Source organism: Carassius gibelio, chromosome B16 (assembly GCF_023724105.1).
Source record: "Carassius gibelio isolate Cgi1373 ecotype wild population from Czech Republic chromosome B16, carGib1.2-hapl.c, whole genome shotgun sequence".
Lineage (NCBI taxonomy): Eukaryota > Metazoa > Chordata > Actinopteri > Cypriniformes > Cyprinidae > Carassius > Carassius gibelio.
In genome coordinates, this window is record NC_068411.1 from 24,387,712 (window position 1) to 24,405,323 (window position 17,612).

General features: G+C 38.4%; 1 protein-coding gene across 1 annotated transcript; it reads left to right on the forward strand.

Moving 5' to 3' along the window:
• Positions 1 to 349: 349 nt before the first annotated feature.
• Positions 350 to 16,693, forward strand: LOC127974935 (collagen alpha-1(I) chain). The gene is made up of 25 exons (XM_052578533.1): positions 350 to 495; positions 6,780 to 6,864; positions 6,997 to 7,065; positions 7,718 to 7,992; positions 9,512 to 9,565; positions 9,643 to 9,696; positions 9,792 to 9,845; positions 9,953 to 10,006; positions 10,143 to 10,196; positions 10,444 to 10,497; positions 11,663 to 11,716; positions 11,811 to 11,864; positions 11,978 to 12,022; positions 12,221 to 12,274; positions 12,375 to 12,428; positions 12,744 to 12,797; positions 14,255 to 14,326; positions 14,488 to 14,523; positions 14,643 to 14,687; positions 14,797 to 14,829; positions 15,124 to 15,270; positions 15,393 to 15,569; positions 15,663 to 15,753; positions 15,941 to 16,018; positions 16,096 to 16,693. Exons 1-25 carry the CDS (start codon positions 475 to 477, stop codon positions 16,296 to 16,298), a joined length of 1,971 nt encoding a protein of 656 aa, XP_052434493.1. The 5' UTR covers positions 350 to 474; the 3' UTR covers positions 16,299 to 16,693.
• The last annotated feature ends 919 nt before the right edge of the window (positions 16,694 to 17,612 follow it).

The window sequence follows — 17,612 nt, forward strand, 5'->3', positions numbered from 1 at the left end:
ACATCAATGGCACATTTTTCCAAGGAGGTCAAAAGGTCATTAAATATCACAAAGCTTGCAATTCAGGTTTTCCTTAACTAATTGTATTAGGGAACCATGTACACTACAGAAAAAATAATATAATTAATTATAATTAAATATTTTGCTATACAAAATATTGTTTTGAGGAAAGAACAGTGTCTTATATTATTTTTGCAGTTCCTTTATTCTTCTTTACTCTCAGTCCAGTGGAGGAGTGTGTTTGTTTGCGGAAGGCTCAGGTATTTCTCACCCAGCTGAGGAGAGGTGAGAGATTCTGGTGAGGGTCTGTTCATCTGTCTCAGCACAGGGGAACCAGCATCGCATAGGAGGGAGAATGCTTTGAGGACCTCTGCAGCCCCTCACTGAAGCAGTGCTGCCTGTGTTCTCACAGACTCCCTGATTGTGCTGATTCAAGGGCTCAGAGTTGTGTGTTCGAGAAGGAGGCTGCTGGCCATGGGAGCCTCTGGGGTGAAGGTAAGATGCAGGATGGGTAACTAAAATTCAAGGGGAATTCAGAAGAGAATTATATTCATATATGCAAAGCAGGACGTTATGTTTGTGTAGATTCTCAGGAGGTTTGCATTGGTCATGTACAGTGTTGTCAGTTTTATATGGGTTAAGTTGTCTTAAAGCAAACAAACTGTGGGTCACTGAGGATAATTCAATTATGTTTTCAGCCAATGAACTGTTAATCTCAAACATTTTATGTTTGTCGTTAGGCATGATGTGCTTAATATTTTTATGTAAGACTGTCAAATGGTACCATTCATAGTAAAGTTATTACCAGTTACCAGTTTGACATGATGGGGGCCTTTATGAAATTTCTGTGTGCCATTAATGACCTGCTATTTTTGTTACTTGGCCTAAAAGACCATTAGAAATCATGTTACATATATAAACTTTTTTTTGATTGTGTTTATGTAATTATAAGGCACTTGGGGAAAAAAATGTGGGTACAACTAGCCAGATTTTAGTACAATAATAATTTACAAGAGCCTCTAAAGGCCAGTTCCAGATCTGAAGCTGATGGAGATATTGGAAATGTGTGCATTGCTCATGCTGCACCTCAGTGTCCCAGGGAACCTGTGGGTTGGTGAGGATCCAATGCTTTGTGTGTGTGTGTATGTGTATATATATATATATATATATATATATATATATATATATATATATATATATATATATATATATATATATATATACATACATATACATACATACATACATACATACACACATACACACACACACACTTAAAATAGCCCTGCAGTGTAGCAAATGCATTTTCGAAAGAACAAAATTTCAATCCAGTCCCTTTTCTAGTATATAAATTCAAGTCAAAAGTTGTTAAAGGAAGTCTCTTGTGTTCACCAGGGCTGCATTTATCTTATTAAAAAGTAGTGTAATATTTATTTTTTGTTTATTAAATTATTAAAATTTAATGTAACTGTTTGCTACTTAAATGTATTTTTGGTGATCAAAAAATATTTAATATTAATTTAATATAGAATATTAATATGACAGCTGAAACAGTTGTGCTAATCTCTCTCGCTCGCTCAATTCAATTCAAATGATATTTATTGACATAACTATGTAGGGGAGAGGGTGATTTGTGCCAGGGGGGGAAGTAGTTCCACCCCTTGTTTCTGGAAAACCATTGAAGAAATTGGTCATGTGACCACATAATTTTAAAACGCCATCCATTTTACTCATCCTCCAAAGAAGAGAGACACATGGCATGAGAGGTAATCACATTTTAGCTCAAAAAGCTGTTTTTTCCTTTAAAAGTAACATTTCTATTATCAAGGTTTTTTGATTGTAACGTCTGAACAATTCTAGAAAAGTTTGAAAAATTTCACACGTTTTAGTGCTTTACCAGGCTACACAATGAGTCTATACAGTTAGCATGATGTTAGCTCTTAACTGCTGGATCATGCTAGTTTTTCTAATTTTGGGGTATGGGGTGATTTGTGCCAAAGGGCCTGGGTTAAGTTGTGCCAGTGGCACTACTCACCTCCACTTATGATTATTTTCAACACATTATTAATTTGTAATTGTACATTGCACTTTTGCATTTTAGCCCTTAAACTATGTGGCATTCTTAATTTTAGACAAAAACCCATTATGCCATGCACTTATAAACGGAAGACCGACAAAAAAGTTGTATCTTACTTCTGATTGGTTGATTGGAATGACCTTGAAAAGTTATATCTCACTTCTGATTGGTTGATTGGAATGTTGTTCCTAGATCAACAAGGATGTTTATCCAGGAACATGTTTTACTTGGTGAAATCATGCTTGCCAAGAAAAAGACATATTCTCTCTCTCTCTCTCTCTATTTCTCTCTCTGTCTCTCTCTCTCTCTCTCTCTCTCTCTCTCTCTCTCTCTCTCTCTCTCTCTCACTCTCACACACACACACACACACACACATTTAAAGAAAATAGTGAAGGGGTTATCCCTGAAGGTGATGTGCTCAAGAAACTACCCACATCCCAGTTTATATTCCCCTGAAGCATTGACAAGTGGCATTGACAACAAAGTATGTCTTATTCCAACAGTTTAATAGGATGACAATATATGAATAAACCTTTTTTGTCTTGCATTCATATAGCATTACAGTTCATAACATTAAAATGTTCTGTTTTGCTTCAGAAATCACTGGCACTATTTACCCCAACGTATTCTCCCAAAAGGCACAACTTACCCCGCACCAGGGGCAAGTTGTGCCACAAGACCACTTTTTCCCCAAAAGCTATATTTCTGAAACAATTAATTTCAGATCCAAAGTTATTGTTCTCAGGGATGCACCACATCCTGAAATATATGTACATTCTAAAGTGAAAGCGATTACTGTCATGGCCTCACTTTAAAGTCATTTTGAGTAAAAACTGGCACAACTCACCCCACTTTCACCCAACATCACAATGTATATAAAGATCTGGGGGAAGCATATACATGTCCATATTATACATGCAAGTTCTCTCTCTCCAAGATTCTTTGATGAGAAGAGAGTTCAAAAGAACACCATTTAACAAAAATGAATTTGTAAATGTAGTATTTACTGGCACATTTGGTCTATCAAATGTGAATCGTACTAACCCCAAAATTTAAAAAGGTAGTGTATAATAATAATGCTTAACTTTTTTTTTTTTTGCCTGTAACTTAAGACATTAAACAAGTGACATAAAGTCAGCTGACTTTTTGGCAACGGATTTATGAGGCAATGACTTTGCAGGCAGCGTTTGCATGAAGGCACCTTATGAAAATGATTTCGGACAGGCTTCTAAGGCCTGGTTTATTTATCTACAACAAAATATGAGTTTTGGTGATAAATAAACAAATATTCAATTACTATAATACTGATTATCTGCTAGAAATAACATCAAAAGTGCAAATAGTTAGTCAAAAATATTAATTTACACAAACTGTCCACCAAAGGCAACTTTCAGGTGTCATCTTTATATTTTAGTTCAGCAGTCACAGAATGGAACTCACAGGATACAGGAAGAGAGACAGGAAGTAAAACAGAATTTGGATTTGGACCTGTCTTGATGCCTTCAAGCCTTGGAATGCTGCCTCCGAAGGAAGCATTTTAGAGCTTTTGGACAAATTTTGTATTTGTTTGAAAGGTTAAAGGTCACATGCTGTGTAAAGTGTACTGTGTGAACATGTCTCACAGAGAGAGGGAGATTTTACAAACTATTAAGGGTGAAAAGAAAACCAGCTTCCAGCAGTCTAGTCTAGAATGTGAGAGCACTGCAGCATGAGAACTGGAATGCAGTGCAGCATTCAGATGCCCTGACTGAAAGAACTCATTTACATGTATATTCTTGGATGGCTATTTTACCAAACAAATTAACTTTGATACAAAGTGATCAAAGACATAACCCCATAGACTGAGATGACGCGTTTAACAGTCAACAGCATCGTAAATGCTCGGAAGTTTTTCATATATTTTAAATGTATGTACATTTCATAACAGTTATTTTTATTATACAACCTTTTCATCAAATAAAAAATAAAAAATACAAAACAACGTCATTCTCTCTTTTAACTGCCGTTAACAGTCGCTTATTTTGTTTTTCCTTTTATTGAAAGTCATGAAAAAAACTATCGGTGAGATTTTATTTTGCTATTTGAGCAAATGGGAATGCAAAAAATATATATGTGTGGCACTCTCCCATTCACTGCTCTTCAAGTTAACCCAACTATGGCGACGTCCTCTGCTGAGACACAGTTGTACAGTATTCAACAGTGACAATACAGAAACCTTCAGTAAAACTGATACTCACAGATATAGAGTGTATCATGTCTGTAACGTGAGGTGATTTTCTAGGGCTGTTCGTACTGAACTCCTCAGCAATGTGCGGCTCTGTTTAATAATGACCACTAGAGGGAGATCTACATCTTTTACCATAATGTCGCCATTTCCTGACGGGAGGATACATTATATATATAAAAATAACATGTTCCATTGCCTCATTGGTGACATTTGAGATGATCACATGAGGAGATGTGAAACAGGAAGAGCGGGTTAATTTAAGCAGAGGCTTAAAAAAAAAGAACACTGCATATTTATTTGTTCCAACAAAATAACAACTGAACAAGGAACTGAAGTAATGTAATATATATATATATATATATATATATATATATATATATATTGTGACGAGTCAGCTGCCTCCTCCCTGATTGTCACCGGCACCCCGTCCTAAATCGCCGCCCTTCACCAGGCTCCCGACTGGAGTGGGTGTGTGAGAGGAGGGGCGCTGGACGAGTCAGGGCTGGCGGCGTGTGATGGGGCACACCTGATGTGAATGGAGCCTCATCCCCGCCGCTGTTTAAAAGCCCAACGCGCCTCTCCTCAGGAGACCGGTCTCTTCCCCGTGCATGCACACTGGTGTCCTCGTGGGTCCAGGAAGGGTGCGTTGAGGGACTCCCGCGCCACCAAGACGTGAGCTGCCGGACCCGCGATCCGGAAGGGAACCGCACCCGTATACACGGCCGACGGGCCAGGATGCCGGGCCGTCCATCCCCTACCAGCGCCGCGGCCGACGAGAGAGATGTGGCCGCTAGATGAAGCCGCCGCCCCTCGCGCCCCGGACCAAGGAGGGGAGCGCGTGCGGCCGCCGGACTCCGCCCCTTACCTGGACCCTTCCTCGATGAACACTGCCCGACCTACACAAATCCCGCAGCACGACGAGGACACCAGATTCCCTGTTATTTTGGACACTTTCCCCCTTTGGCCACTTTTATTCCCTTTGTTTTATGATTTCTGTTAATAAAAGCCTCTCCGAGGCCTGACGCCACGCCCACTGTGTCTGTCTTGTGCTCCTCCCGTGACACTGGTGGAGAATGCGGGCAGGCGGAGCCTAGACAGCGCAGTTGGGAAACGTCTGGTGACGTCACTCCCTCTCGCTTGCAAACGTTCGTGAGAACCCAGACTGGGACGGAGGAAAACTGGGGACAGCCTCCCAGCCACACAAGGGGTAAGTGACTTTTCCATTGTCATTTTACCCTTTGGTTGGTTGAGGCTGTCACTAAAACCCGGTTTCTCTGTCCCTGTTCTGGTGCGCTGCGAGAGGGAGGACCGCCCGGAGAGGAATCCCCGCCCACTCCGACCGTTTGGAGTCTGGTTGAGGATGGTAGCACTCCCGTGTGGGTGGCGCTCTGGGGACGGGGATGTCGCTTGGGAGGGGGAATGTGACGAGTCAGCTGCCTCCTCCCTGATTGTCACCGGCACCCCGTCCTAAATCGCCGCCCTTCACCAGGCTCCCGACTGGAGTGGGTGTGTGAGAGGAGGGGCGCTGGACGAGTCAGGGCTGGCGGCGTGTGATGGGGCACACCTGATGTGAATGGAGCCTCATCCCCGCCGCTGTTTAAAAGCCCAACGCGCCTCTCCTCGGGAGACCGGTCTCTTCCCCGTGCATGCACGCTGGTGTCCTCGTGGGTCCAGGAAGGGAGCGTTGAGGGACTCCCGCGCCACCAAGACGTGAGCTGCCGGACCCGCGATCCGGAGGAGAACCGCACCCGTTTACACGGCCGACGGGCCAGGATGCCGGGCCGTCCATCCCCTACCAGTGCCGCGGCCAATGAGAGAGACGCGGCCGCTAGGAGAAGCCGCCGCCCCTCGCGCCCCGGACCTAGGAGGGGAGCGCGTGCGGCCGCCGGACTCCGCCCCTTGCCTGGACCCTTCCTCGGTGAACACTGCCCGACCCACACAAACCCCGCAGCACAACGAGGACACCAGATTCCCTGTTATTTTGGACACTTTCCCCCTTTGGCCACTTTTATTCCCTTTGTTTTATGATTTCTGTTAATAAAAGCCTCTCCGAGGCCTGACGCCACGCCCACTGTGTCTGTCTTGTGCTCCTCCCGTGACAATATATATATATATATATATATATATATATATATATATATATATATATATATATATATATATATATATATATATATTAATTAACCTTATCTTTAAGAGAGAGAGAGAGACACTTGTAAATTAGGTGATAGTGATATCTATCAAAAACCCAGTGGGGAAAACCTAGTTTAAAAAAAGGAACTTTTTGAAAAGCCACATCATAAAGGGGAGACCCCTTGCACTGTCCAGTTGGTGAAATGACAGCTAAAAAGATTGTAAACAGATCATCAGTACCATTTAAATTGAAGTTTTTCGGAACTTTACCTGACAGATGTAGAGTTTCCACCATGACGTTACTGAAATAAGTTCCTGCGTTTGTGTTTGTGCTGATGTCAGGTGTGGGCTGTGTCCCTCAGCTCTGTGTTCCTGATGTGTGTCTTGCCCTCTCAAGCCCAGCACGATTATTCTGGCTTACAATCAGGTGAGACTATCACGTGCCCATCATGTTTGCCCAACATGAATACATTAGATATGTATAATTGGCATAAACATTATATAATTGGCAATAAAACATTTTTAATTAGCCTTTCCCTCCTCTCTTTTACAATCACAGGAGAAGAACACATCTATGAAGGCTCCTTAGTCGATCGATATGATGAACAATCTGGAAACACTCACAGCAGTAACTGAGATATCACTGCTACTACTACTACTACTACTTTAAAACAAATGTTCAACCTTCTACTTTTAGTGAAACATTAACTTCGGGTGTTGAAATAGTCCAAATTAAAATGAATATGTGCCATTTAACGTGTGTGTATCATTTATATATAAAGGATAATAGATGTTTTATAATTAGACAATTTGTGAATCTCAAACTTTTGCATCATTGTAGTATTTTTAGTACTATGTTTAATTTATGCTTAATGAATTAAATTATCATTATCAATTGTCTTTATACAATATAAATGTAATTAATTTAAAAGTACTATAGCCTTATATAAAAATGTAAACAGTAATATAAAAAGCTGTATATTTTTCTGATCTATTGATCATTTAGATGATTTTGGACTTCAATAAACTGAGATATTTTTCAAAGATTTACACACTTTTACATATACATTTCTCTTTAATTGTATCTACTCTTACAGCACCGAACACAGTTTTGTTTTCTGAAACATTATATTATGTTATATTACAATACATTACATAATTTCACAGATTTTTTTTTATATATATATATATTTCAGACTATTAGTCACCATGTCCTTTATATTAGTATCCAGTCATTATCAGTGGGCACCTTAGTATTTTTTTTTCATCTGCTTCCTTAGTTGAGTATCCTGCAGAGGCCAAACGAGGCAGTGAAGATGACCACTCAGCATCCGGCTTTGACCCCTATGCACCTGCGGCCACCGTAGTCACCATGATCACTGAGGAAACTTACCCATATAATACAGCCGTGGACTCTTTTGATTATGCCAAAAAGGATAAAACCTTGATAACACAGGTCCCTTATGGAGGGGACGCTGAGCTTGGGCAGGAGGGACCAACCGAATGCGACTGTGAAGCAGGAGAGCCAGGATTTGGAGGCTTTGCTGGACCCAAGGTTGATTATTGCCATGCCTTCAAACTATGTAAAGTTTGTTTTCTTTTAACCTGTTAAATGTCACCCCGTCCCGTATACGGGACACCTACGTTGACTATACTATATTACAATCAAATCTAATCTAATCTTGACAAACTATATATCGTTGGAAAGGTCTAAGACTCCCAAATATATATTATACCAATATTTTTTGTTAAAAATTATGTAGGAAAAGTAATAGATCAATTTATGACAAGAGTGCACCCTCAGAAATCTACATTACAAAAGGAGCTTTGACCTTTGTTTAAAAAAAAGAATTCCTTGTTGTCTTTTTCTCTATCACATTTTAGAAATCATCAGAAGTTATATATCACTTGAAAACATAAAATCTCAAAATTCATCCTTCAAAACCCATTTTAAAATCAGACATTGCATTACCATGTAAATGGTACATCAAAATCATGTTACAAAATGTTTTCAGTCATGAAATATAAAAATTTAGGTTTGTATCATGCACATTCAAGTCTATCTTCAAAAACGTGAGTGACAGTTATCAGGTTAAAGGAGCCATAGAATGCATTGATACAATATTTTTATTTGTCCTCGGTTGTCCCCAGAGTGTGTATGCAAAGGTTTATCTCAAAATACCCCACAGATCATTTTTTACAGCTTCTCGAAAATTGCCACTTTTAGGGTATGAGCCAAAATGCTCTCTTTTTGTGCATGTCACCTTTAGATTAAAATAAACTGGGACTGCCACCTCCACGGTTTTCCAGTGGAATTGGGCTACTTCAACACTGTTGCCACAGGTTGCTTATCATGTCTGCGGGAGGATTTTGTTGCGAAAATCTGGCAAAGAGTTTATATGCTCACGGGCATACCGCTGTTACGGTGACCGTGTTACTGACCTCACAAATTGCTTCCAAACTCAATTTTTAACTACCACATTCCCTTTCCCGATCATTCTGGTAGCACGCGATGGCAGCATTACTGAAAACAGGCAGAGGCAATGGTAGCTTTAGCAACATTAGCCTTACAGAGAGAGCCAAGAAATTATTTTGATAAATAAAATATGATGCATGATGTTAACTTTGTCTGGAGTCTGGACGTTTGTGCACGTATCGTTGGTATCGGTCCCTCTTTCTGAAACAATCCCTTCACAACTGTGGTGCTGATCTGACTAATGGCCCTTTCCCGCTGACATTGTACCTCCAGCAGCTACAGCAAGAAAACAGTAATGACGGACTGCTGCTTCTCACTCAGGGCTGTGTATATGCTAATATAAATAATAAAATGGTTGAGGCTTTCACCGATTATGTCATCATAGTCTAGAACTGCTTGTGTGGAGAGACAGTTTGTGATTTTTCTGAATTATAAAACAATGAGTGAATTTTTGCCATTAAAGCTTGGTTGTTTTCACACATTGCGGCCACACAACTGTGTCCAAACACCTTATATAAGTGAGTTTTGCGTTCTATGGCATGTTTAAAGTTTAATGCATTCTTCAGTTTGATTATTGCATTTTTATGTTTGCTCATAGGGTTCTAAGGGTCTTCAAGGCAAACAGGGGTTTCCTGGGGTTCAAGGAAGGGAGGTATAAGCAAAGCATCAGCTTTTAATGTTCATAGTGTTAAACGGTTCACAAGATCAAACTGACTGTTACTTTATTAGGGTTACAAAGGAACCAAAGGAGTGAGAGGAAGAATTGGATACACCGGACCTGAGGTAGTTGACAGGAAACAATTGTTAAACTTTTACATGCTGTTCAGACCACCAGGACTTTACTTGTTCACCTTACTAACATCACTTCTTCTGTTCAGGGCGATTCTGGGCCTGATGGAGAGGATGGTGCATCTGGTTTCTCTGGTGCAATTGTGAGCCAATAATTTTGGAAAACTTTATTATTACCTATATTGTTTTGTGTTTAATAGCGAATTCCGGAAAAGTCCCTAATGTGTATTTTTCTTGCTCTTCTTCATAGGGCCTTCCTGGGTTACCAGGGGACCCCGGTGAAACTGGCCAATCTGGATTAAAGGTAATGGTATTACCAAAAAAAGAGATCTTTGTTGTGGCAGATCTATATGGTGTTATTTTTAAATGTGTGTAAAGTTTATCCAGAATTATATTCAGCTTGCATTCATAATTCATTACCATTTATTTGTGTCATGCAGGGTGATGTCGGAATTGAAGGCCCTCGTGGAGGAGTGGGTGTCACTGGAAAGACTGTGAGCAAAACAGCATCTTGAGTAACACATATCACCACCAGCATTTCCTCGTCTTTGAATGTTTTTTCATTCCAATTCAATCATCAATTCAGTCAATAAAATAGGTCACATACAGTAGCTCCATCTGATATTTCAAAGCAGCATCTGTACAGTCATGCTGACTTCTCTAGTTATAATAAATTCATGGCAAAATTTCTGATTTGACTATGAAATTCATCTAAGGTGCTATTTTTCTGACTGGCTACAGGGTCCTGTTGGTGCAAAAGGTAAACCTGGAAAACCAGGCATTAAAGGTATTAAGGTAAGTTGCTTTACTCTACAAATGTTTACAATTGTTGTGTGGTGTACTTGCTGAAATGTAATGGACAAAAGGTTGCTGGTTTACGGCTGGTCAACAGGTTTACTTAATTACTTTAATTATTTAGCTAGTTAGCTAGCCAATTTGAGCTACCAATAAAAGTCTACAGATCTCAACATTGTGGCCTTGAGAAAAACCCTTAATCTAGTGTATGCCTCTAAGGGGACTGTCCCTTCAATAAAGTTCTGTTGAACAGCTATATTTACATATAGACATTAGCACACATTCGCAAGAAAATAAAAATAGATGACAATTATCTGCATAAATATCTGTCTTTTAATGTCAAATGTTTCCCCGTTTTGATTAAATGTCAGTGTCATGAGTTTCATTTCCTATTGGCATGTGAGAGGGAGTTTTTCTGTTCCTTTTTTTTTTTTGTCTGATTGAATCTCTTCTATTTCTTTTAATTGGTAATATAATCTGTGATACAACCTTTAAAGTGGAGACAGCAGTGACCAGTCACTGTGCTTTTATGAACTTCATTGCTTTGAGAGATTATATGCCATGCATGTCAAAGACTGAAATTATAGTGAAATTATATAATCAAACTTTGATGCTTGTTATCTCATAATTTTGAGACATTTTACAGAGAGGATAATGTGCTATCATACATTTTTCAAGGTTAGTTCACCCAAAAATGAAATTCTGCCATATTACTAATTAATACTTAAGTAATACTAAATTACTTAAGTTGTTCATATAATAAAAACCTGTATCAGTTCCTTCTGCTGAGCACAAAATAAGTTATATAACTGTTCGTTAATGGGTTGCCTTTGACTTACATAGTATGGAAAAAATTACTAGGGGAGATGGTTTGGTTTGGTAGAAGAAATAAATTCATATAGGTGTTGAAACAACTTGAGGATGCATAAAGAATTTATATTTTTGGATGAACTATCCCTTTAACTGATTTGCAAACAAGCTGAAAGTGATTAAAATGCTGAAGAAAATAGCTCCATAGCTTACCAGTTACCACTTACCACGTACACAGACTTTCAGCTTCTCATTTAGCTGATAAATTTCCAGTTGAGTCATAATTTGTCCAGACTTGTCTAAAACTTTGAACTAAAAAATAAAAATTCTGAGAAATATCCCCGTCTTTCAACAGGGTTCCATAGGCAAAACAGGAAAACAAGGTCCTGAGGGTCGACAGGGACAGAAGGTTGGCACCAAGACTTACAGACATAACTAATTATTAGTTTTTTTCCTTTTTGTACATCTGCTGCTGACTAAACCTTTATTTTCTGCATAATTAGGGTCAGACAGGAGCACCTGGATTCACAGGAGACCGTGGAGAGCAGGGTTACTTGGTGATTAAATCACTCAGAAACCTTCTCTTTCCATTTCTCTTACTCATATTGTACCACCAGAAAAATCCAGGTAGTGATCTCACTACTATCTTTTTCACCTGTCGTGTTATAAGGGTTATCCAGGAGTTCCAGGAGACCGTGGAGTGACGGGACCAAAGGTCTGTTCTCATAAAATCACTTATGGTTATCAGCAACTAAAATTGAGAGATTTGCACAGTGGATCCCCCTTTACTCATAATGTTCTACAAACACATAATATTTTACATAATTCCTATTAAAAGCCTTGCCTTGAATCAACACTTGGTGACTAACTTATGACAAAGAAAAATTCTCTTTCTTTTTGCTTTCATCTTCAGGGTTCTAAAGGTACAGATGGCTTTCCAGGAAGTGACGGGGAGCCGGGGGAGGATGTGAGTAACAAATTGTTTCTGTTGAGATATTTATTCAAAAAAAAAAAAAAAAAAAAAAAAAAAAACTTTTTGTTCTTAATGAAAATATTCATATCTCCAGGGTCCCCTGGGTGTTCCAGGAGTTGTGGGGGTGCCTGGGCCTTTTGGACCTAAGGTAAGAGAATATGTATGTATGTATGTATGTTAGGGCTGGTGAGCGATTAAAATTTGTAATTTAATTAATTAAATGATGTGGTGATTAATCTAATTAATCGCACATCAAATTTGGAGAAAGTACTTTGAAAAGATCATTTAAAGTCGTTATGCAAAGCATCAAACAGAGATAAAATAACATTAAAAAAACTCTTACATTAAGATAAAAAAGTAGTTTCAGCAAGAAATATTTTGTAAATAAATATTCATTTCAAAGGATTTTTTTCTTTAAAATAAGCAGAAAGTTAATAAATGTCCCTCTTCCTCTTTTCTGTAGGGTGTCAAAGGTGATCGTGGTGAGAGGGGGCGACATGGAAGAGTAGGAACTGTGGTAAGCTGTGAATATTACACTTCCCTAATATTTCAGAAGTGCGTGACACACTTGTGATAGCATATGAAGCCAAACAAGGTTGATCTGTTGACTGACATATGACACCTTTTGAGATCAAAACAAAAGCAATAGTATTAGTCTTTGGGGAGTCATTGTTATGTTTGTTAGTGTGGAAGTCCCCAAAAATATATATAGCAGATATTTTGGCTATATTATTCCAGACGGGAAACTACCCAAATGTTGGGGGAATTACCAGACTGTAGCCAGACCCAAAAGTGAAAGTGAAACTGCAACTTCTATTTATACTTAAGGCAGTTTCACTACATTTAAGCCATTTCCTGAAACAGCAGTTAGGATCAGTTTACTTACTAAATTATTTGGATTTTCCCTTAGTTTTCCCCCTAAAGGAAATGAATACTGTACTATACCATGTACTGTATATCATAGTATGACCATAGCATAAACAAGTAGTTTAGTTTATAAAAGGCAATATTTATTTATTTAAATTGGACCAACTTAAATACTTGAAGGGTACCTATTATGTAAAATTCATTTCATTCAAATTGTTTGAACATAAATCTGTGTTGGCAGTTTGTGAACACTATCATACTATAATGCAAAAACTTCACCCGCTCCTGTTAATCCCCTAAAATAATAAGCAGTGTCTCAGAACAAGGCGTTCACAGAATCTGTAAAATGCCCACAACAGTTGACAGACTCTGCCATATTAGTGACCCCACCCTGAGTGAGCCACACACAACCCTCCATGTTTATCTTCAAGCTAGACTGAATTCCGAGAGCTCACTGACAGCAGGGATCCTAACACAATCAAGGTCCGGAAACATAGTAAGGAGGACATGTTTAAAATAATACATGAGACATCAGTGGTTCAACACAAAAAAAAACTTTTTTTTTTTTTTTTGTGAGTAATTAATGAAAGTATTTTCATTTTTGGGTGAACTATCCCTTTGTGTGCAATAAGACATGAAAGAGAACTTAGTTTACTCACGTGCCATGTGACAGCCTCTTTCACTGCACTTGCTTCAAATGTGTGCTCTCAGAAAACTGTATATCAGATGTTTAAACTGATGTGGCTTTAAAACTCATTAGGTCAGTGAGATAGACATAACAGATGTGTTTTTTGAGTGTCTGAGGCACAGCCCTAATCTGGCAAAGGGAGCTGGGAGCAGCAGCTCATTTGCATTTAAAGAGACATGCATGAAAGCAGCGTGTTTCTGCTTCTACTCTAAGTAGGGATTTTCAAAATGATATAATAAATGATCTTTGGGTTATTTTGAGCTGAAACTTCACAGACATATTATGGAGACTCAAGAGACTTATATTATATATTGCAAAAATGAGCCTAATAGGTGCCCTTTAAAGCAGAACTGTAAACATTGTTTAATACTGTTTGTTTTGCAATATCAAGAGCATACACTTGGACATTTATTTCATAGGGTCCACAAGGAGACAGTGGGGATGCAGGAGTTCCGGGAAAACCTGGACCAAAAGGCTTACCTGGCCCAACAGTATGCAACTGATTTTAGTCTCACTTTTTGTTGATTAAATTGATTTATAAACAAATATTGATTGTCTAATTGATGACAAAATTGAAACGATACTGGAATAGAATTTTTTTTATTTTTTTTATTTTTTATCTAAAATGATGATACAATGTTCTGATCTATAGGGTGCCAAAGGAGAAACAGGATCAGATGGTGAAAAGGTGACATCAAAAGCACATAATACCATTATAATATTAGCCACAAACATTTGTATAGTATTACATAAAACAATTCTATGACCTATGAACTATTGTTATTTATTTTTTTTTTACTCTCTCAGGGGGCAGTAGGGCGAAAAGGAGGAAAGGGTGTTAAAGGAGATAAAGTACGTCTGCTAGAATCTGAACTAGCCATCACAATTTATCTTCCTCTTTCCATTACACTAGACATGGTTTTTAGTTTAACCACAGTTTCGTCATCTTTTCACTTCACAGGGAGACGGCGGATCTCGTGGTGACAAAGGGCAGGTTAGTCTCACTGATGGGTTTGAACAATATTTTCCGTCACAAGTGTGGCACAGCGGTAGTCCACAAGCTCATGACATAGAACGACACAGATGTGAATCTGGACTACACTGTTTCCTCATTTTACCCTCAATCACTCTATTAATTCAGTGTCACGTGATCCTTTAGAAATCATTGTAACATGATCAAGTGATCTGTTTTATGTAGTAAAAGTATGTTTAAAAACTAGTATGTTTTATTTCTGTAACTGCTGTTCATCACTTTAAGTAACTGAGATTTTTTTCTTATGTGATGTAGTGTGGGGTGAAAGGTCGTTTCGGTCGTGATGGGCTTCCTGGTCCCATTGGACCTCCAGGTCTTCCAGGTCCCAGAGGGGACAAAGGCCCAGTAGGAGACCAGGGAGTGAAAGGACAGAGTGGGCCAAAAGGAGTACCAGGTGAACCTGTGCGTATCATCATGTTTACTATGAGCGAGAAATTAATTCTGAGTATTTGAATGTGTTTTAGGCTTGAAAGCAAATATTGATTTCAGTTGTCAAATATATTCGTTCATCTCTCTCTGGGCAGGGTCCAGGACTGACGGATGAGCAGGTATTGCAGCTTTGTCAAGGTGTGGTCACCGCTCACATATCCCAGTATGCTTCATCTATACGTGCCAAATGCGTACAGGGCTGTCCGATCAACAACCGTACGCTCATCGGACCCCCAGGAGCCACAGGACCCCCTGGAAGTCCAGGCAAACCTGTGAGACAATATACGAGACACCACAACATTGGCATATAAAAGCACTATTACTTTAAAAAATAAATATATAATATCACACTGAATTTCATTCAGGGTAAAGCAGGAAAGGTAGGTGCTAAAGGAGAAAGAGGTCCTCAGGGAATGAAAGGTGTAGAGGGCCAGAAAGGAGCTACAGGGGACAGAGGTATTACTCTGACTTTACTTTTAAAAATAAAATTTTAGTCCACCCAAAATTTTTTATTCCGTCTTCATTTACTCTACTCTACCAAGTATGACTTGGATTCTTCTGTGAACACACGAAAAAAAAAAAAGAACGATGTTCAAAACCAAGAGTTCATTCATACAATGGATTGCTCTTTGTTTTTCTAAAGGTGCTAAAGGTTTGAAAGGCCAGAGGGGTGATCCTGGAAAAGGTCTTCCAGGGCATGATGGTCACCAAGGCCTCAGAGGTAGGATTTTTATCTATCCGCTATTGCAATAACTGTGGATTAGATGTAGTTAAATCTGGTTTTTTATCTCCAAACAGGACTGCCAGGCCATCCAGGAGAACCAAAAGACGGAATTGATGGGCCGCGAGGACCCCGTGGTTTTCCCGGGCCTGTGGGTCAGCCTGGCATGGTCGGCGATGCAGGAATACCTGGCGTGTGCGAGGCACGAGACTGCAGCATTCATGCGCCTGTAGTACGCAAAGAGATGGGATTGGTCAAAGGTCCTCTAAGCCAGGCCTGAAAACAGGGACTAATGTGAGCGACCTACGACAGGAATTAATCTCCAGCAGAGAAAATAGTGCTGTCAAATAGAAGACATCACACAGAAAGACTGGAGCCAAGAAATGTTTACCGAAAATGAAACTAGACAAATGAAAACTACCAGCACTTTTGGTTTCATTCACCAACTTTGTTTCATTATAAAAACAGTACAGATATGTAAATAACTTGTAAAGCATCTTAAATAAATCCACCGTGTACTGAAATATCAAGTTTTTTGTCCTCATCAAGCTGTATTAAATATACATTTTTTTTAAAAATTAAGCTGTTTAATTTTGTTGCATGAATATAGAGTAACCACACAATTTTATGATCATTGTTCAGACCATTATCATACATTTTTGAATAACTGTAAAATCAGTTTAGAAAAGAAGTTTTTTTCTGAATAAATTATGAAAGACAAAACGTGTTTATGACAGAAATATTTATTCATGTAAAGGAAACGTAATCATTTATAGTTTAAAAGAAAAGGAAGAGTTCAAAAAACAAATTAAAGTATTAAAATTAAAATTTTGGCAGTGTGATTTTAGAGTTGACTCTTAAGGCCTTTTTTATACAGTGACTTTATTAAATACAGAGTATTTGAACACATTTAGCCTGATGTTATTTTAAGTATATATTAGTATATAGCAAAAACAATTAGAATTTGTTTTAAATAAATACTGCACAAGCACAATTTCAAAACATTGTCAAAGTGAGAAAAAAAAGATACAAAAAAATCCAAACATTTTTTTTGCATAATTTTGCACAAATAATACTTTCATTTGAATAGATTGTTGATATGCTTTAGATATCAGTCCATTGAACCGATAGTCAAAGAACTCACAATATTACTAAACATTCATTCATCAGAGGTAGATAGAAAATTAAAAAATATTTAAAAAAAATAGCCTTTCATTACCATTTGACCTCATCCTAAAATAATAATAATACATTATTTCCTCCCGACTAGCTTGTACTAACTTGAATAATGCCTGAAACTTGTATTACGAGGGCTTCCTTTGTTTATTTGCTTCTTTGTGATGAATCGCTTGTTGTATCCCTCAATTATAAGTCTCTTTCGTTTCAATAAAAGGGTCTGCTAAATTACATCTTTTAATTTGTCTCAATGTACACTTACTATTTCTATGCCATCCTATTCTATTTCTAACCGTATAGCATAAAATATGTACTATTCCTATGCTCTAAACTAATAAAATGGAGCCCTGCCGTAATAAAACTATTGCTAGAGAATTAAAAAGAATCTGTTGAACACTCGCTTTATCTCATATCACTG

Bases quoted from the DNA above. Each gene is read 5' to 3' on its own strand.
- LOC127974935 (XM_052578533.1), top strand. From the start codon at position 475: ATGGGAGCCTCTGGGGTGAAG. The intron at 6,865-6,996 runs GTGAGACTATCA...TTACAATCACAG, and splicing joins TTATTCTGGCTTACAATCAG to GAGAAGAACACATCTATGAA. The intron at 10,498-11,662 runs GTAAGTTGCTTT...GTCTTTCAACAG, and splicing joins CAGGCATTAAAGGTATTAAG to GGTTCCATAGGCAAAACAGG.